General features: G+C 45.2%; 1 protein-coding gene and 1 pseudogene across 5 annotated transcripts in view; both read right to left on the bottom strand.

Moving 5' to 3' along the window:
- Positions 1-20,643, bottom strand: part of TDRD9 (tudor domain containing 9) — a 77,978-nt gene continuing 57,335 nt past the window's right edge. For all 5 annotated transcript variants that reach the window (XM_024758718.1, XM_024758710.1, XM_024758728.1 and 2 more), the window contains 8 exons: positions 20,186-20,341; positions 18,645-18,715; positions 16,797-16,906; positions 16,148-16,244; positions 14,810-14,948; positions 8,778-8,896; positions 1,606-1,678; positions 1-337 (listed from right to left, as the gene is read on the bottom strand). In XM_024758718.1, the coding sequence (XP_024614486.1) occupies positions 236-337; positions 1,606-1,678; positions 8,778-8,896; positions 14,810-14,948; positions 16,148-16,244; positions 16,797-16,906; positions 18,645-18,715; positions 20,186-20,341 (867 nt within the window). In that variant the 3' untranslated portion in view covers positions 1-235. The remainder of the gene's footprint in view (positions 338-1,605; positions 1,679-8,777; positions 8,897-14,809; positions 14,949-16,147; positions 16,245-16,796; positions 16,907-18,644; positions 18,716-20,185; positions 20,342-20,643) is intronic.
- LOC112408260 (60S ribosomal protein L6 pseudogene) lies at positions 11,546-12,419 on the bottom strand (annotated as a pseudogene).

The following is a 20,643-nucleotide window of genomic DNA, read 5'->3' as shown; positions in this document are numbered from 1 at the left end:
TAACTTTTCCCAAAGTGTTTATTAATACAGTGATCTTCTGTTTCTAGAAAAGACTAGACTTTTCCCAATCTTTCACTTGAACAGAAATACCACTTTCCAGCCACCATCCGAAGAGGAAAGGAACTGGGACCGAGAAGGCCTTTCAGACAGAGTGGACAGAGGGAGGCAGCTGCGGGTGGAGCCTTTAACAGGCCTCCGTGGCCCCCAGGAGGGCTGGGTACAGCCTGCATCCCGTCTAGGAACTGAGGACGATCAGTTTGTGCAGCTGGTACAGAAAGGTGTTCTTCCCTCTGCTGCTCTCCCGGTCCGCCTGCTCCATCACCAGCTTCAGATCAACCTATCGGGGCAAAAGGACCAGTCAGGCTCTGCAATGGGACTTTTCTAGACATAAAGTAAAACAAATAAAATTACACACACACATACACATAGACACATAAGATGGCAGAAACTACTCTTTTAATTTTCCAAAAATACTTACAGAATGCTTCTCTATTCTCACAACAATAAATACTATATATCTGCTATTTCATCTTGAATCCATCCTAATAATATGGCAATGTTTACCCAGAAATCCGCCATACATTCCTTCCTATGTAATTGTGAACAGTAAACGTGAACAGAGGCATTAAAGCATGTAAGTTTTCTAAACCACATCAACCTCAGAATGAAATTCTGCTTTCAAATTAAGCCCTGCTATTAGCTTCAAACACCCCCGTGGAGGCTGCAGGAGAGGTGGCTGGGGCACAGCTCTGTGCACATGATGGAGCTGGCTCCAGGGACTGGTCCTCAGGGCTCTAACAGGGGAAACCAGTCATGGAGCACATGGAGAGAAGGAACATTCTGCAGCAGAAGTAACTTCCAGACTCAGAGTGGGACAACACCATCTCCAGGGGTGGTAGCCTACTTCCACTGCCAAAGGGATGAGGAACTAGTGCCCCAGCTGGTTTATTTATAAAGACATCCTTGGCTCTAGGATTAAAGCTTCAAATTCCTCCCTGAGTTCCTTTCCTGAAGTTACATTTTACTCTAAATCTTACAGACAGGAAATGTCAAGGTGCCCCATGTGGGCCGTGCCCTACTTCACAACTGCTATGGACTGAATTGTGTCTTCCAAATCCCCAACGTGATGGTATTTGGAGATGAGGCCTTTGCGAGGTTATTCAGGTTAGATGAGGTCATGACGGTGGGGCTCCCATGATGGGATTAGGATGGGATTAATGCCCTTATAAGAAGAGACACCAGAGAGACACCACTCTCTCTGCCATATGAGGGCACAGTGAGAAGGTGGATGTCTCCAAGCCACTCCAACAACAACCAATGTACCCTATCCAAACACTCATACCTGTTTTATCCAAAATTAAAGGATAATTAGCCTGAGGTCTAATTTTTCACCAAGACATTACACAGAGTATACTATCCAGAAACAGCCTGTGTGGCCTGTGACCCTGCCCCATTAACCAAAGAACCACGCACTTTGCCGCCAGGCTCCCTCTGCTCCCCGGGCACCCTCCACCAACCCTGTTGGAGCCCCTGAATCCATCAAGAGTTCTGTTCCCATCAATCCTGGTGGTAGGCTGCTCACATGGCCACCTATTTCTCACTCACCTGATTCCACTCATATGGCTTTTCATGCCACTTAGGAACAATCTTCTCTCTTGGTTTCAATGGACAGAACAAACTAAAATTTAAAAAAAGAGAGTTTAAGTCACCTTAATTATACGTTAGCAATTGAAAACACTACCGTGATTTTTAAAATGAAATTTAAATCCTATGTACTTTGTACTTAAATCCTATGTACTTTCCCTCAGAATTGTAACTCCAATAAGTTTCTGAAAGGTCAAAATTTATGTAATTATGATCAGAGAACATTTTAACCCCCTATACATTCAAAAACAAAAAAAAATGGAGCAACGTGGGTCCATAAGACTGACCCTTGTTTTCTGTGTTCCCCTAGTAACCAGTGGAGCTGCTCCGTTACCACACGTCGCCTGGGTTACGGAGTCAAGTTCTAGGAAATGTAAGAGGATCTTTTATACCATTTATTCTTAAGCAGCCATGACAAGTTGGAAATGTCATCAGCTTAAAAAGGCAGAGATAGAGAATTCTAGCAATAAGAATGTAAAGAAGTCTGCAAATCTTGCACCACCCCCCCAAACAACTATAAAACTAGACAAAATCGTCCAAAAAACATGCCTGAAGACTCTGGATATTAACCAAAAGCAAATTCAGAAGCATTCATTCACGAAAAACTGCTGAACTCCAGGTAACAACAGCGGAGTCTGTGGAATTCATGCCTGGGGCTACTCCCACCCACCACTCACATCCACCCCACCAGCTCCACCTGGCACCCTAGTGTTCCCAGGGTGAAAACAGGCATCTTCACTGCCAGACTGAATTTACTTGATTTGGAGCAGAGGGTAAAAACCCTCATGCCTGGCAGCACTGTCAGTAAAAATGGCAACCTCAGTAGGAAATAAATGGAGAAAGCCCACAGCTCTGGGAGCCTTCTGCCCTGGTCCTGCTTGGGGCCAGCAGCAGACCAGCTGACAATCCAGAAACGCAAGAGGGAGATCCTGGAAACGAGTGCTGCAGAGGCTAGTCGGGCTCACCACACACTCCCTAGCTGACAGAGAAGCTGCGCACACCAGTGCGGCAGAGACCTACGAAGGCCCCTGGCCTGCCACACAGCCCTGGCCGACTAGAAGGTGGCATACCCGCACAGGAAAGCCCTGGCAAGAAATAAAAGCCAGATTTCAAAACTGCCTGAACTTTGGATGTACTACCTGACCCACACAGAGACCCACCGGCAGCGGGCAGAAGCCTTAATGACTTCGGTATTTGAGCACAACTTCTCACTAATCATTGGCTGAGCACTAGGCAATGCAGACACAAGGATGACCCCTAACAAGCCAGGCTGAAAAATAAAAAGGAGAATTAAAAAACAGGCATTAGTGGCCTTACAACATGGTGGGGAAACTGATTCTGCAGAATTCTGCAGGGAGTAATCAAAACCCTACATTAATACACTACATGATCTAAAATGCCCAATTTTCAGCAAAAATCATGAGATATTTTGTGAAGAAACAGGAATGTGTGACCCATACTCAGGAATAAAAAAAAGGACAGCCAACAGAAGCTGACTGAGTGGACTCAGATGTGGTTTTAGCAGGTAAGACTTTAAAGCAAACTGTGTTTAAAGAAATAAAGGAAAATATGATGGCAATGACTCAAAGGTAATCTCAATAAAAATTTAAAACTATACACAGAACCAAAGAGAAATTTTAGAGTTGAAAGGTACAATAACTAAAATGGAAAATTCCTTATGTAGGAGACCAAAATCTGCAGGTGTGAGATGGACAAATAAAGAATCAGTAAACTTAAGGATAGATCAACAGAAGCCAACTAATCTGAACAACAGAGAGAAAAAGGACTGAAGAAAAATGACCAGAGCCTCAGAGATCAGTGGGACAACATCAATTGTACACAAACACATGTAAAATGGGAGTCCCAAAGGAGAGGAGAGCAGGAATAAGGCAGAAAAATCATTTACAAAATTTCAAAGATGCAAATAGGTTATAAGTAAAAGGATAGGAAAAGATATGCCATGCAAACAGTAACAAAACCAAGCCAGAGTAGCTATATTAATATCAGACAAAATAGACTTTAAAACAAGAAATATTACTAGAATAAAAAGATTTCATAATGACAAAAGGGCTAATACATCAGAAAGATACAAAAATTATAAACATAAACGTGTCTAACAGAGCCCCAAAGGACATAAAAGAAAAGCTGACAGACTTGAAAAAAGAAATAACTCAATAATTTGTTAGAAATTTTAATATCCCAGTTTCAACATTACGGAACTAGAGAGAAAACCAGCAAAGACAGTGAGTCCTAGAACACCAACTCAATCCACCCAACATCTACAAAACACCCCACCCAACAACAGACGTGCATTCTTCTCAAGTGAACATGGACCATTTTCCAGGAAAGACTGTATGTCAGGCCATAAAACAAGTCTCAATAAATTTTAAAAGAAATTCTGAAAGACTGAAATCATTCCAAGTATGTATAATACCTACACAGAAATAAATTATATATCAACATTTTAAAAAGTTGAAAAATCCCAAAAAACTTGAAAATTAAACAATATACTTCTAAATAACCCATCAAAGAAGAAATCACAAGGGAAACTAGAGAATATTTTACAAAGAATAAAAATCAAAATACAACAAATCAAGAAGTATGGGATGCAGCAAAAACAGTAACGGAGAGAAATGTATAGCTTTAAACGTCTGTAACAGAAAAGAAGGTCTCAAAACAATAATTAAGCTTATAAGTTATGAAACTAGAAAAAGAGCATGCTAAACCCAAAGCAATCAGAAGTAAGGGAATAATCATTATGAGAGTGAACATCAATGAAACAGAAAAAAGTTAAACACTAGGGGGAAAAAAAATCAACAAAACCAAAAGTTAGTTCTTTAAAGGGGTCAACAGAATTAATAAAACTTTAGCTAAGCTAAACTGACTTAAGAAGAAAGAAAATCTGAACAGACCTAAAACACAAGAAATTAGTAATTTAAAATCCCCCCACAAAGAGAAGTCCAAGCTCAAATGATTTCATTAGTAATTTCTATCAAATATTTAAAGAAATATCAATCTTATATAAACTCTTTCAGAAAATAGCAGGAAACACCTCCTAACTCATTCTATGAAGCCAGTGCTACTCTGATACCAAATCAGACAAAGATATCACAAGAAAACTTGTGGTATCTTGTGAAACCAATAACCCTCATGAACACGGATGAAAAATCTTTAGCAAAAACCTATTAAAAACCTTTAACTTGCTTGCTATAAAACAAGTTTATAGGGACTTCCCTCATGGCGCAGTGGTTAAGAATCCGCCTGCCAACGCAGGGGACACGGGTTTGAGCCCTGGTCCGGGAAGATCCCATATGCTGCAGAGCAACTAGGCTCGTGTGCCACAACTACTGAGCCTGCGAGCCACAGCTACTGAGCCTGCACGCCTAGAGCTCCGCAACAAGAGAAGCCACCGCAGTGAGAAGCCCGCGCACTGCAACAAAGAGTAGCCCCCACTTGCTGCAACCAGAGAAAGTCCGCATGCAACAACGAAGACTCAACACAGCCAAAAATAAAAATAAATTTTAAAAATAAATAAAAATAAAACAAGTTTATAAAAAGAATTACACACTATGTGGAATTCATCCCGGGAATGCAGGCTAGTTTTAACAACCAAAAAGCAATTAATGTAATATACCATACAAATCAAAGAAAAAAAACCATGATTATCTCACAGACACAGAAAAGGCATTTGGCAAAATGTGACATTCTTTCCTTATGAAAGCTCTCAGCAAACTAGGAATAGAAAGTAACTCCTTCAACCTGATAAAGAGCCTCTACAAAAACCCTGCAGCTAACCTGCAGCTAACATACTTAGTAGTGAAAAACGATGCTTTCTCCCCAAAGCTGGGAACAAGGCAAAGATGTATGTTCTCACCACTTCTATTCAGCTCAATACAGAGGGTTCTAGCCAGTATAATATAACAGGAAAAAGAAATTAAGAGCACACAGATTGGAAAGGAAGCAGTAAAACTGTCTTTATTCATAGATATGATCCTGTATGTAGGAAATCCTAAAGAACCTACAAAAACTACTGGCACTAACAGGTTTAACAAGGTCACAGGATAAAAGATCAATATATAAAAACCGAGCTTCCCTGGTGGCGCAGTGGTTGAGAGTCACCTGCCGATGCAGGGGACACGGGTTCGTGCCCCGGTCTGGGAAGATCCCACATGGCGCGGAGCGGCTAGGCCCGTGAGCCATGGCCGCTGAGCCTGCACGTCCGGAGCCTGTGCTCCGCAATGGGAGAGGCCACAACATTTCTAGCAATGAACAATGCAAAAATAAAGAAAACAATTTAAATTCACAATAGCATCAAAAAGACTAAAATAGAAATAATTTAACAAAATACTGCACACTTGAAAACCATAAAAAGTGTTAAGAGAAATCAAAGGATATCTAACAGACATTCCAGCTCAGTGCATTGTACAACTCAATACTGTTAAGATGGCAGTTCTCCTCAAACTGATCTACAGATTCAATACAGTCCCCATCACAACCCCTGCAAGGTTTGTTGTAGAAATGAACAAGACGATCTTAAATTTTATATGGAAAGTAAAAGGATCTAAAAGAGTAAAAAAAACAACTTTGAAAAAGAAGAACAAAGTATGAGGACTAACACTACCCTATTTCTATTAAAGACAGACATGAATCAACAGAACAAAATAGGAAAGTTCAAAAATAAACCTTTACATTTATGGCCAATTGATTTTTGACAGGTGCCAAGGCAATTCAGAGGGGGAAAAGACAGTTCTTCAGCAAATGATGTTATAGCAACTGGATGTTCATATGTGAAAAAATGAACTTAAGACTCTTACACGTCACACCATATACAAATATCATCTCAAAATGGATCAAAGACCTCAGTACCATAAGTAAATATAAGAATTAGAGGAAAACAGAGGAGAAAGAAAACTCTTCTGTGAAGGTGGGTTTAGCAAAGATTTTTCAGATATAACACCAAAAGCATAAACCATAAAATTTTTTTTTAAAAAGCTAAAGTGGACACCATCAAAATTAATAACGTGTTCTTTAGGATACGCCATTAAGAAAATGAAAAGACAAGCTATGTGATGGGGAAAATATCTGCAAATGGCATATTCGGAAGAGACTTTTAGCTAGCATTTATAAAGAATTTCTACAACTCAATAAGACGACAATCAAACCAATTAAAAATCAGGGAAAAGATCTGAAGATACTTCACCAGAAAAGGTGTATGATTGGTTAATAAGGATATAAAAAGATCTTTTATATCATTAGTTATTAAGGAAATGCAAATTAAAGATACTAATAAGTATCTTTAATAATGCAAATTAAAGATACTAATAAGTATCTTTAATAATTAAAGACCATAATAAGATACTACCATAACTCCACTACATTAAGTACAACAAAAAATACACTGACAATGCCAGGTGCAGGCAAGGATGTGAAGAGACTGGAACTGTCATATGTTGCTGGTGGGAATGTAATACGCAAGTCACTTTGGAAAACAGTTTGTCCATTTCTTAAAAAATTAACATAAACTTACTATACAACCTACCAATTCTACTCCTAGATATCTACCCGAGAGAGAAGAAAATATATGTTCACTCAAAGACTTTACATGACTTTCCAGAGTAGCATTATTCATAACAGCCAAATACTGGAAACAATCCAACCATTTCATCACCTGGTGAATGGATGGATAAAGGAAATGTGGCAGACACAAACAGTGGAGTATTATTCCGTTGTTAAAAAGAACAAACATGTTACAACACGGATGAACCTCAAACATATTATGCTCAATGAAAGAAGCCAGATTTTTTTTTTAAAAAAACATTATGCCATTTATATAAAATTTTCAGAGAAGGCAAATCTATGGAGACCAAGAGCAGCTCAGTGGTTGCCCAGAGTGGAGGTAGGAATAGGAGTTGCTGACAAACGTAAGAACTTGTGTTTCTAAAAACAGCTTTATTGAGGTACGTACCATGAACTAATTAATTTAAGTACACAATTTAATAATTTTAGTAAATCGATAGATTTGTGTGACTATCACCACAACTGTTCTAAGGTATTTATAAGCGAACCTTTGGGGATGACAGAACTGTTGTAAAGCTGAGTTGTGGTGATGGTTAGCACAAGTCCGCAAACTTACTAAAACCACTGAACTGCTACCCTAACCCCCACCTACCCAGAGCACAGCAAGTCAGGACACGGCCACCCTCGTCAGGGGTGGAGAGAGAGGGGATAAGGAGAGGCAAAGGAGCACCAGGTGACTGGTCCTTCCTGGCGAGAAGGCGTCCTGTGCTGTTGGGAGCAGAGCTGTGTAAGAACAGGGAGCATCTGCTAATTTGGTGACCTGCCGCTCCTTCCCATATGCATTTTGGGTGGTTTCTTTTAGCTTTATGAGCACTTCGTATGTTTTATAACACGGTTTCCCTCAGCTGCTGGTCACGTGGCACATTCACTGCGTGCAAACACACTGAGCTGACCTGTGCGCTGTATGTATGTTAAACTTCAACACAAAGTTCACGTAAAAATATTTTCAGCCTTTATCACAATGGCTAAGGCAGCTCTGTTTATCTAACGCCTTTCTGAAAGGTGTCCACTGCTCCCTGTTCTCACGCAGGACTGGATGTGCCGGGAGCCTTCTGTTTGCTCCTCCCCCATGTCTGTCCTCCCTTCTCGGCCTCCTCTGAGCTGTCCAGGCTGACCTGGGCTCACGGGCTGCACCAACGAGAGCCCCTGTCCTAGGGATTCGGATTGGGTTTGGCCAACGGAGAGCCCAGCAAGTGTCGGAGGGGGAGGGGGAAGCGCGACAGCGGGGCCCACTCCTGTAGGTTGGTCCTCTCCACACAGCCTCTCAGCCTCCACAGCCCAGGCCCCTTCCCTCCCTTTGCCCCTGAGGTGCCCACTGTGGTTTCCCTCCGACCTGCCTGTGCCATTTGAAAGGGTCTCTTTATCACATTCTCAAGCCGCCCCTACCTGCTGCCTGGCTCCTGGCTGACGATCAGGACACAGGTGGCTGGTGCCTCCGTCTGGCACCTCTAGCTGCCGCCCCGCGTCAGAGGATCAGTCTATCACGTCTCATAAACAATTCAAGGCATTCACAATCTAGACAGCTAAGAAAGAAAACTTGTCATCACACAACTCACCCTAAAAGTTTCTGCCGAGCATTATCCTGCAACTGTGTGATCCTTTCTGGCCCAAGACACATCGATCCATTTGGTCCATCACACACTAGCTTGTTAATAGCAGCTCTGAGAATATTAATCTGTAAATAAAATGGCAACATACTCATATGGTTCTTCTATAATTGAATTCCACTCCATAGTTACATAATTCATAAGCATTCAGATTTCATATTTTCATGATTACCATCAGTATCGTTTCTGGAAGAAATTATCAAAACGAGACAAATAACACCAATAACCACTAGCGATAATTTAAGAAGCAATAACAGAAAAAAAAACAGCAAGGAAGGTTCAGACTTTTCAGTGTAAGCACACTTTTTAAACTTCTACTAAAATTTAATAGTTTAACCCATGGGGTTACACTGTTCAAAATCTACTTGTATCACATACCCAGTAAGCCCTCTGTATCTGTGGATTCAACCAACCTTGGATCAAAAACATTCAGAAAAAAAAAATTCCATGAAGTTCCAAAGATCAAAACCTGAATTTGCCATACACTGGCAACTATTTACATAGGGTTTACATTGTATTAGGTATTATAAGTAATCCAGAGATCATCTAAAGTGTATGGGTGGTGTGTACAGGTTATATGCAAATACTACACCATTTTATATAAGGGACTTGAGCTTCTGCAGATTTTGGTATCTGATGGGGGTCTTGGAACCAATCTCCCACAGATACCGAGGGAGGACCATACGTTCCTCTCACTTTGTGTGTGCTTTTCTTCCTTTATTTTTTTTAATATTTATCTATTTGGCTGCATCAGGTCTTAGTTGAGGCACGTGGGGCCTTTCGCTGCAGCACGAGCTTCTCTCTAGTTGTGGCACACGGGTTCCAGAGCATGTGGGCTTAGTAGTTGTGGCACGCAGGCTCTAGAGCACATGGGCTTAGTTGCCCCACGGCATGTGGGATCTTAGTTCACCGACCAGGGATTGAACCCACGTCCCCTGCATTGGAAGGAGGATTCTTAACCACTGGACCACCAGGGAAGTCCCTTGTGTGTGTTTTTTCAATTGAGGTACAATTGGTACATGACAGTATGTTAGTTGCAGGGGTACAAAAGAATAATTCGGTGCTTGTATACCCTGCACAGTTAAGTCCAGTTACCACCCGTCACCATGTACCTGACCCCTTCACCCTTTCCGCCCCTCTCGGCCCCTACTGTCGCCCTGTTTGCAACGTTCCCACAGAAGCCTGAGGAGCGCCCCCAGAGCAACAACGTGCCATATTTTGTTCCAGTCTGTGTCATAGTGTTTAATGAACTTTCTGCTTTGAGTAATCTGAAATTTAGGAAGAGCAGCGAAGACAGAACAGACGTTCTGTGCACCCCTCCCGGACGCGAACGCCTCCCACCCGCAGTCCATCTGTCACTACTCAGAGGCTGACCTGGGCACGTCACTATTAACTGGAGTCCAGGCTCCATGTGGATTTGACCACCTTTTCCACTCACGTCCTCTTTCTATCCCCGGACCCAATCCAGGGCACCACACTGCACCTGTTGTCACGTCTCCCCGGTCTCCTTTGGTCCAGGGCAGTCTCTTAGCCTTTTCCTGTTGAGACCTTGACAGTTCTGATTTCTGGTCAGGTATTTTGTGAGATGCCCCCTAGTCTGGGCTTATGTGACGCCTTTCTCATGATTAGGTTGGGGTGGTGAGTTCTGGGGAGAACCCCACAGAGGTGGGGGCCCTTCTCATCCCATCCCGTCAGGACATGTGTGCCATCGCCAGGACGGATCACTGGTGATGCTGGCCTTGGCCACTTAGCCGAGGCAGCGTCTGCCAGGCTCCATGGAAGCCAGTCACTAAGTCTAGTCCACTCTCAAAGCGGGGAGGAGGGAACAGGGGAGGTGTAAGCTCCACCTCCTGGGCACTGCTGGGAATTCTCCTGAGTGGAAGATTTGTCTCCTCGTCCCCATTTGTTTATTCAAGCACTTGTTTACACCCTTTGGACACTGTGAGTTATAACCCAATACCCCATGATTTATTTTGTTGCTCTGTCCCAACCCTGGCCACTGGCCTCCCATGTCCCTGTGACAGGCTGCATACTTTTGTTTCTTGAGTGCTTCTTTACTTCCTGGCTCTACAAGAAGCTCCAGGCTCATCCTGTGTTTCCTCTGCCCATTTCTCCAAGGAGCCCTGGTTCCTTTTATTGGAAAATCCTATCAGAAACCGCAATCTGGGCCCTGGGTAGTTCGTGGCTACTGGGGTGTCATCGTTTCTTGCGCTCAGAGAGCTAGGTTATTGGTGCGTGCGTACGAAATCATGTATACACACGTAACTTACTTGCATGAAGTTAAACGTGAATTCCTACTGAACCATGTCTCCGTCACCCTGTCCCACAGGGTGTGTTCTAGCCTTCCTTTCTAAGTCCACCTCTAAGTTTAGTAATAAGAAACCTGGCTCCTGCGTCCGTTTACTCGTGCTCAAGCCCAGTAGCACACAGTTTCAGAAACAACTTGCACTCCATGAGAAACAACTTTACCAAGTAGAAGACAGGAGCCTTACCATTTCCAGTTAAAAGTGGTTTCCAAAGCTTCTTTTCCCCTCACCCCCTTCAATGCAATTATCCCCCAAATCCTAGTCGGTGTTGGTTGTGTGTGTGTGTGTGTGTGTGTGTGTGTGTGTGTGTGTGTGTGTGTGTGTGTGTGTATTGCATATATCAGAGTTCCACTCTTTCACGGGGCACGGACTATATATTTTTTTACTTATTTTTTTTTTGGACCCAATTATTTAATTAGGTTCTTTGTAAGAAGTTTGGAACACTACTTTGTGAGGATAAACTCTGTTTGTAAGAGCGAACACAGAGCGGAGGTAGCCCTGGAGCTGAGGAACAGCTTTGATTCTTTGCAGAATTTGAGTCCACAGCTTTCTGATCAACCTTCCGCTGCTCTGTAATCTCGTATTTCTCCCTCTCTGTGTCGAAGATCTCACCTTCCTGGCGCTTAGGCTTACGCAGTTTCTTCTTCTTGAAGTAAGCATCAGTGAGATGTTCTGGGATTTTCACACCACTGATATCAATTTTGGTGGAAGTGGCAATGACAAATTTCTGGTGTGTTCTCCGCAGAGGAACTCGATTGAGGGACAGAGGCCCGGTCACAAGTAGCAAGCCGCTGCTCAGCTGCTTCAGGAAAATGACCCTCTTGCCTCCGTGGCGCCCGGTGAGGATAACCAGGATGGTCCCAGGGGTGATGCTGGCGCAGTTTTCTCGCATGCTTACTGAAGGGTTTTTTGCCGTGACTCAACAGCTTTCGAGGCACATCTTCAGTAGGATGATACCTAGGCACTTTGCGAAGTTTAACCACCCGGGTACCACCATTCTTGTCACCACCAACTGGTTTTGTGACAGTAGCAAGAAGCTTCACCTTCTTTTTCTTTTCAACCTTGGATTTAGCTGCTGAATACTTCCTCTCGTACGAGGCCTTTCTGGAATACATAGCCGATCGGGAATATCTGCCAATTCCTCTGACCAGGACAGGGTTTCGGCTGCAGTAGGGTTTCCCCTTCTTAACCTGCTTCACCTTTTTAACCTTGCCACCAGCATCAGCCTTCTTGGCTTCAGGTTTTTCTCCTTAGTATCTGGCTTCTCAGCCTTTTCACCCGCCATCTTGCAAGATGGGAAAAACTATTTTTTTACTTACTTATTTGGTTGCACCAGGTCTTAGCTGCAGCAGGTGGACTCCTTAGTTGCAGCACGTGGGCTCCTTAGTTGTGGCAGGCTAACTCTTAGCTGTGGCATGCACGTGGGATCTAATTCCCTGACCAAGGATCGAACCCGGGCCCCCTGCACTGGGAGCGTGGAGTCTTAACCACTACACCAACAGGGAAGCCCCAGACTATGGGATTTTTTGGTTTTTTGTTGTTGTTTTTTTTAACATCTTCATTGGAGTACAATTGCTTTACAATGTTGTGTTAGTTTCTGCTGTATAACAAAGTGATTCAGCTATATACATACATACAACCCTATATCCCCCCCTCTTGCGTCTCCCTCCCACCCTCCCTATCCTACCCCTCTAGGGGGTCACAAGTCACCGAGCTGATCTCCCTATGCTATGCGGCTGCTTCCCACTAGCCATCTATTTTACATTTGGTAGTCAGACTACGGGTTTTGACAAGCACACAGAGCCATGCATCTACCCCCGCAGCACACACAGGGCAGCTCCTTCACGCTCCAGTCCCTGTGGTATCCTTTGTGGTCCATCACTCCTCTGCCCCTAGGAACCCCGAATCTGTTTTCCGTCCCGATAGTCTGGCCTTTTCCAGAATGTCATATGAATAGAATCATACCATCTGCAGCCCCCGCCCGAGTCCTGGCTTCTCTCCCTTAATAGCATGCGTTTAAAATTCGCTCGCGTTGTTGCAGGAATCAACTGCTCACTCCCTTTATTACTGAGGAGTAATAAAGGGAGTGAGCACTGTATACGGCTGTGCCACAGCTCGTCCATCCCCTGCTGAAGGACATCTTGACTGCTTCCAGTTGTTAGCTATTATGAATGCTGCAATCCATATTCACAAACAGGTCTTATGTGGATGTAAGTTTTCAAATCTCTTTGATAAATACTTAAAAGTAGGACTCCTGGGTCTTACGGTCGGTGTATGTTTAACTTTGAAGAACCTTATCCTCCACAAACACTAGCCCCGCTCTGCACTTCCACCAGCAGTAACAGTGTTCCTGTTGCTCCACATCCTTGCCAGCACTGGGTATTTTCAGTTTTTTGGATTTTAGCCATTCTAATAGGTCTGCAGAGGTACGTCACTGAGATCTTAACTTGCATTTTCCTAATGACATATGATGTTGAACACCTTTTCATTGGTTTATTGCCATCCATATTTAATTTAGTTGCTTATTTTATTGAGTTTTAAGAGTTCATTACACATTATGAACAAAAGTCCTTCCTTAGATACATATTTGCAAATATTTCCTCCCCGTGTGTAGCTTGTCTTTTCATCCTCTTAACAGGGTCTTCTGCAGAGCAGGTTTTAATTTGATAAAGTCCAAATTATCAATTTTTTCTTTCAGATTATGCTTCATTGCATCTACAAACTCACTGCCAAACCCAAGGTCATATCGATTTTCTCCTGTATTTACTTCTAGGAGTTTTACAGCTTCACATTACATGACTAGGCCTATGATCTAAGGAGTACTTTTAAGCCCCGAAGCCCCTTTACATGAAAGGGCAGTCAAGTTCAATCAACAAAGCCACATGCCCCCTGGAGAAAGGACCAGACCGCAGGCTTCACCCGGCGCCCCTCCCCCACCCCACCCCCTCCTGCACAGCTACGCCAACCTCAGCGACTCCATGGAACTTCTAGCACTCTGGAGGACTGCTTCCAAACTAGCTGTCCTGAAAGACCAGCTTTGTTTCTCATTTTGTAAAATGCAACAGAACTGAGTTACTACAACAGTGAAATACAAAAACAAAAGCATACAAAACATAAGCCCAAATTTTTCATTATTAAATTCAAAAGCTATAAAATTACTTTGTCACCCAAGTCTCTAAATGGTCAGCCTTAACTTGTGCACCGATCTGGTCCCAGGCCAGCATAGGTACTTCCGCCGCAGAGTCGAGTTTGCACCCAAGGGTCAGCCCAGCGAGCCCCCCACCGTGTGTGCGTGGAAAGGACCGAGTGGGGCAGGACTCTCCTCAGTCCCCAACAGGAACTAGCAAGGATGCCCAGCTGGTCCTGACGTGGGGTGAGGCCTGGGCAGACATGCACAGCAGTCTTGCTGCCTGCTGCTCAGTCCTACTGCCCAGGAAGGCTTACTGTGCCGGGAGGCACCTAATGAGAAATCCAGAGAGCACCACCTGTCGGGAAGCTACTTTGCACAGAAAAGTACAACAGGCAGGTCAAGGGAGAGCGAGCACCTCCAGGACCGGAGGTGTGCGCCTGCATTTTAAGCACGGCCTCAGACACAGCTCCTGTTGCTGAACGGCTGTACCAGCAAAACGAGCGCGAGCAGCAGCTCCCCCTCTATGATGACCTCAGCAGCCTTACCTCTATGGCATCCTCCACGCTGAACTGCACGTCAAATGCGAGCTCCATGTCATGCTCCGGCAGGAGAGGGGCCCCTGTAGTCGGATTCCACCCCAAACCACAGAGGACTCCAGTATAGCATTTGCCATCTCGATCAACTCTAAATGAAAAGTTTTGAGAAAAGTTAATATTTCAAAATTGTTAAGCCACGGGGTTTTTTGTTTTTGTTTTTTTGAATGGGCAGCCTGAGTTTATTTTATATATACAGATAGTATATATATATTTATTTACTTATTGAAGTATAGTTGATTTACAATATTGTGTTAGTTTCAGGTATACAGCACAGCAATTTGGATATATATATGTATGTATGTGTATATATCCCTCTTCAGACTCTTTTCCCTTATAGGTTATTAGAAAATATTGAGGGGCTTCCCTGGTGGCACATTGGTTAAGAATCCGGCTGCCAATGCAGGGGACACAGGTTCGAGCCCTGGTCCGGGAAGATCCCACATGCTGTGGAGCAACTAAGCCCGTGCGTCACAACTACTGAGCTGGCACTCTAGAGCCCACAGGCCACAACAACTGAGCCCGTGTGTCACAACTACTGAAGCCAGCGCTCTAGAGCCCGTGAGCCACAACTACTGAGCCTACATGCCACAACTACTGAAGCCCACACGCCTAGAGCCCATGCTCCACGACGAGAAGCCACCGCAATGAGCAGCCCACGCACTGGAACGAAGAGTAGCCCCCGCTCACCACAACTAGAGAAAGCCCGCACGCAGCAATGAAGACCCAATGCAGCCAAAAATAAATTAATTAATTAATTTAAAAAAAAAAAGCAAGCCCTGCTCACTGACACACTTCTCTCTACTAAAGCCTCTAGGAGTTCCTGTCTGATCCTGGCACGAGAAAGAGCCACCGCTGCAGTCTTACCTCGTGGCACCATCACGAGTGGGACGGGCATGGTTTCCCACTGACAACCGGTGCCAGGAGACTTGGTGTCACAACCACAGCCCACTAACAACAGGACGTCCATCAGCGCGGTGCTGATGCTGGGCCTCAACTCCACCTCCACTCTGATCCCTTGCCCCACTTCAAGTCACGCTCCTGTGTGAGGCTGCAGGTCCTTGTCAGCTCTCTGAGCTTCCTTCTAAACAGTCTCAGCGTAGCTCCGCAAATAACCCTAATGCCTCCCTCAATCACACTGAAGCTGGGGGAGGTGCGGCCGGCCTCCAGACCTGCCAAGGACACTTTTCCATCAGCGCTTTCTCTCCAAAAGGAGGGAGGGGCCCCGTTTCTCCCACTGGGTTCGCATCTTACCAAAGCCTGGGGACAAGACAAGGGAGCACCCCATACCTGAGCTCCATGACTGGTGCAAAGAGCATGCTGAGAAGCGCAGGAAGGCCGGGGATGTGCGGCATCAGCGAGGTCTCCCTCAGCAGCATGGTGGATCCTGTGGACAGTCACGGCCAAGGGCAGCGCTGGGCGCATCGTAATGAGTGTGCCATCTTCCCTCCCCACAACTCCTCCTTGTCCTCAGGCCTCCCTCCCTGTGTTGAGTCTGTCCCCACAGATGTGCCCCAGCAGAGAAGTGCTCCCTGGTGTCGGTCCCCACAGCACCCCAAGAGGAACCCCTTATCCTAAGGCTCAAGCTTTGACCCCGTTTGGGGACCCGTCCTGTCTGGTTACTCTCGCCTTTCCTTTCTCCTCCTTAGGCTATCGGGTTTGTCCCTGGGCCAGGCTCTTGGATTTGCTCTCCTTCGTGGCCAAGCACAGTGGAATGAATGGATGATTAAGGAATCAATCCACGCACCCCTGCACAGCGGGAAAGGTGATGATGCTCCAGTTCTTAAACTCCCACCAGCCAACGTACTCAGGAAACAGTCTAAAACATGGCACACAGGCGTGAGGCTGTTCACTGATTATAAGACAAACTGTTCCGGGAACTGGGGTCAAGGGGAAGAAGCGAAGAGCAACACCACAGGGACAGCAGGCCTTCACTCACCGGTGGCGTCAACCGAAAGGGAAGCTGCAACCAGCATCCGCTGGTGGACGTCCTCGGGGCTGTCGCTGACGATGACAGAGTTGATGCTCTCCTTCTCAATCCGAACACGCCTGAAAGGAGAGCTGTCGGGAGACGGCTGCTCCTCCACCCGCAAGGCAGTGAGTGATGCCAAACCCACGAGGAACACATTTCAAAGACAGTCCAACGTGCAAACACAGGCCCAACAAGCGCAATACACCACGGCCCAGTCTGCACTGAGCCTCCTCACGCTGGAGCCCTGGGGCTGGTCCTCCACCCCTTCCGCTCTTCCGCCCCTCGTGTGATCCCAGCCATCCCTGGAGCCACGTGCTGACGCTGCCCGAACCTCTACCTGCACCCCAGACCTCTGTGCCGTGGCCACCCGCCCCCTTCCCCCTCTCAGCCGAGCCCAGCAGGGCGCCCTCCACTCCCACTCCTCCCCCAGCACCAACTCTAATCAGGCACCGGCCTGCTGGGTCCACACCGAAAGCTCTCACAAAGCTGCCCACTTCTGCACCTCCTGTCGTGGACTCGGCACCGTCCACGGCGGTCCTGCTCTGGAGCACAGTGTGAGCAGCCTCAGAGGTCTGCGCCTACCCGAGCGTCCTTCATGCTGGAGCTCTGCACACTTTAAAGTGTTCACAGAGCACTTGAACACCTTGTGAAAATGCAGGTTCGAAAGGTCTGGGTGGGGCTGAGCCCTGCATCCCTAACAAGCTCTTGGGGACACATCTGCTGCTGGTCCTGGAGGAGACTTCGAGAAGCCAGCATCTACCCTGTAGCCGAAGTGAGCATTTAAAGTGCACACAGGGCTTCCCTGGTGGCGCAGTGGTTGAGAGGCTGCCTGCCAATGCAGGGGACACGGGTTCAAGCCCTGGTTTGGGAAGATCCCACGTGCCGCGGAGCAACTAAGCCCATGCACCACAACTACTGAGCCTGCGCTCTAGAGCCCGCGAGCCACAACTACTGAGCCTGCGCGTCCGGAGCCTGTGCTCCGCAACAAGAGAGGCCGTGACAGTGAGAGGCCCGCGCACCGCGATGAAGAGTGGCCCCCACTCGCTGCAACAAGAGAAAGCCCTTACACAGAAACGAAGACCCAACACACCCAAAAATAAATAAATAAATTTATAAAAAATTAAAAAAATAAAGTACACACAGTGAGGCTTCCCACGTGGCTTGTGAGGCTCTGCAGCCCCCGCACTTTCCCTCCACTTCCTCAGAGGTGACCCAAGGCCCATATGCCTGCTGCTGGGACCCTCCCCACCCAGCCCTCACCCTGCCTGCCCTGACAGCTGGACTTCTCCTGGTCTAACTCCTCTGCAAGCTTCAGGTTTCAGATTTCCCTGGAAAATCTCGACGGCCTTCCGACTGTGGACAGGGGCCCCTCTTAGATGCCTTCGTAATGTTCCATGGCCCCTAACAAGACCCTCATCAACCTATCTTGAAATAAGTGGCTTTCTCTGTCCTACCCTCTGCCCACTGGACCCATAATCTGGGGAGGACACCAACTGTGTTTGTTCACTACTGTTCTCCCCAACTGCTCCCAGGACACAGGGGGCACTCACAGACCTGCTGAATATATAACAATTACAGTAAGAACAGAAAAAATGAAGGCTTTGATGAAAGATACTCCAACATGTCTTATACAGAACGGCTTTCACATAAGAGAGAATGGGAACCGCAGATTTGGAGCTAGTGGAGAAGCTGGAAGGAGTCAGAAAAAGTAACACATTCCTACAGGTCAGGTATAAAAAAAAGATAGTTTCTGATGAGCTCTGTAAAAAGAGGACCAGAGAAAATAACTTCATGGGAAACTTAAGTTAATCATACCTGAACTTGGATATTCTGGTCAGACTATGACACCTCAGTTCATAAGGGTTAAAAGGCCCATGAAGTATTGCCTGTACACATAAAATATACAAGATGTTACCAGTAAGTAAAATGTCACTTCACATACATTTAAAAAATCCAAAAGCCAGCTCATAGTTTAAAAAAAGGAAAAAGCTACACCTTCGTCAGTCATAACATCTTTGAGATTTAATGGGAGAAAAATGCGTTAAAGGAGGTATTTTTCTGGTATGCAACTGATTCCTTCCATGGTTTTGCTAACCTTCCTCTCTCTATATATATAAATACATACACATACTTTGGTCAAAAAAAGGAAACACTGCCAAATACTTCAGTGAAAGTATTCTTTTCATGGCAGCAGACTATTCCAGTTAAATAAGCAGGTCTATGACCACACAGCCAAAGGCTGGGGCAGTGTAAGAGTGAGTCCCTGTCAGCCCTCCTCCAAACGGGCCAAGTGACTAGAGCATCTCCACAGGATGAAGCTAAGCCTTGACGCTGGTTCTCAAAAGCCCACACACTGTGCTTCCCCTTGTTCTGATAGACAAGCACTGGTTGCTGTGACTGAAAAATGCTGCCTGCTGTCCGACTGCCTGGTTTTTGTTGCAAAATTCCTATACATCCTGGCTTCTCCTTCACCTCTTCGGAGCAGTCCCTCAGAACTACCTGAGAGACTGCCTCCCAGGCTTCAAGTCCTCAGAAAGTCTGCCAAATAAAATATAATCCTCAACTTTCAGGCTGTGCATTTTTTTCACTCAACATCGCCTTTGGAAAGGTTAGTTTTTAAAAAGAACTAGTCATGGGACTTCCCTGGTGGTCCACTGGCTAAGACTCTGCGCTCCCAATGCAGGGGGCCCAGGTTCGAGCCTGGTCAGGGAACTAGATCCCACATGCTGCAACTAAGACCCGGAATAGCTAGCTAGCTAATTAATTAATAAAGAAATAAAAAAATTTTTTTTGGAAGAAAAGAAGAACTAGTCAAAGCATTGCTCTATACTAAACCCTGGGTTTTGGTCTTATTAATATAGGCTCTATTGTGAGAAAAGTAACAGTTAAAAACCAGTAAAGAGGGACTTCCTGGTGGCACAGTGGTTAAGACTCCACCTGCCAATGCAGGGGACACAGGTTCGAGCCCTGGTCCGGGAAGACCCCACATGCCGCGGAACAACTAAGCTTGTACACCTCAACTACTGAGCCTGTGCTCTAGAGCCCATGAGCCACAACTACTGAAGCCCACGTGCCACAACTACTGAAGCCCACGTACCTAGAGCCCGTGCTCCACAACAAGAGAAGCCACAGCAATGAGAAGCCCGTGCACCGCAACGAAGAGCAGCCCCCGCTCACCACAACTAGAAAAAGCCCACGTGCAGCAACGAAAACCCAACACAGCCAAAAATAAATTAATTTAAAAAAAAAACAGTAAAGAAAAAACCACCATGACTACTAGCTACAATTCAGCTTATAAATGTAGAATGATTTTTTTTTAATTTTAACTGTATTTTAAAATAACTCCTATAAATTACCTTGCAGTTTGGGTTACCCAGTTTATTGGAAGAAAAGCTCTCTAACAAAATCCGGATCAGATACTTTTTGTCGTCTCTCAAGGTGGATGGCACGGACATGTCTGTCACATATTCTGCTGATTTGGAAAAGAGACCCTTGAGAACTTCATGGCTTTGCTGAACAAAATAAGAAAAGTTCGTTTTGCTAAAAGGAAAACCAGTACTAAAAGCACTTTATTCCAAGCTAATCAAAGTATTTCACAGGCATGACCTTATTCTTAGGTGATCTTTAGATTATTAAGGTATCAAAAGATAATCTTCTCAAGTACATTTTAAAATTCAAACAAAAGAAATAAAACAGAATGCATTAAAGGCTCGATTCATTAGCCTTTACTACCTTTCAGCCATCAAATAACTGAAAAGAGTGAGAAAAAGAATTTTTTGTATACAAAATGTCAGTTTCGGGCTTCCCCGGTGGC

Source organism: Neophocaena asiaeorientalis, unplaced genomic scaffold (assembly GCF_003031525.2).
Source record: "Neophocaena asiaeorientalis asiaeorientalis breed wild unplaced genomic scaffold, Neophocaena_asiaeorientalis_V1.1 scaffold476, whole genome shotgun sequence".
Classification (NCBI taxonomy): Eukaryota; Metazoa; Chordata; class Mammalia; order Artiodactyla; family Phocoenidae; genus Neophocaena; species Neophocaena asiaeorientalis.
Note: the sequence above shows the minus strand (reverse complement) of the source record. Positions and strands in the feature narration are given on the sequence as shown.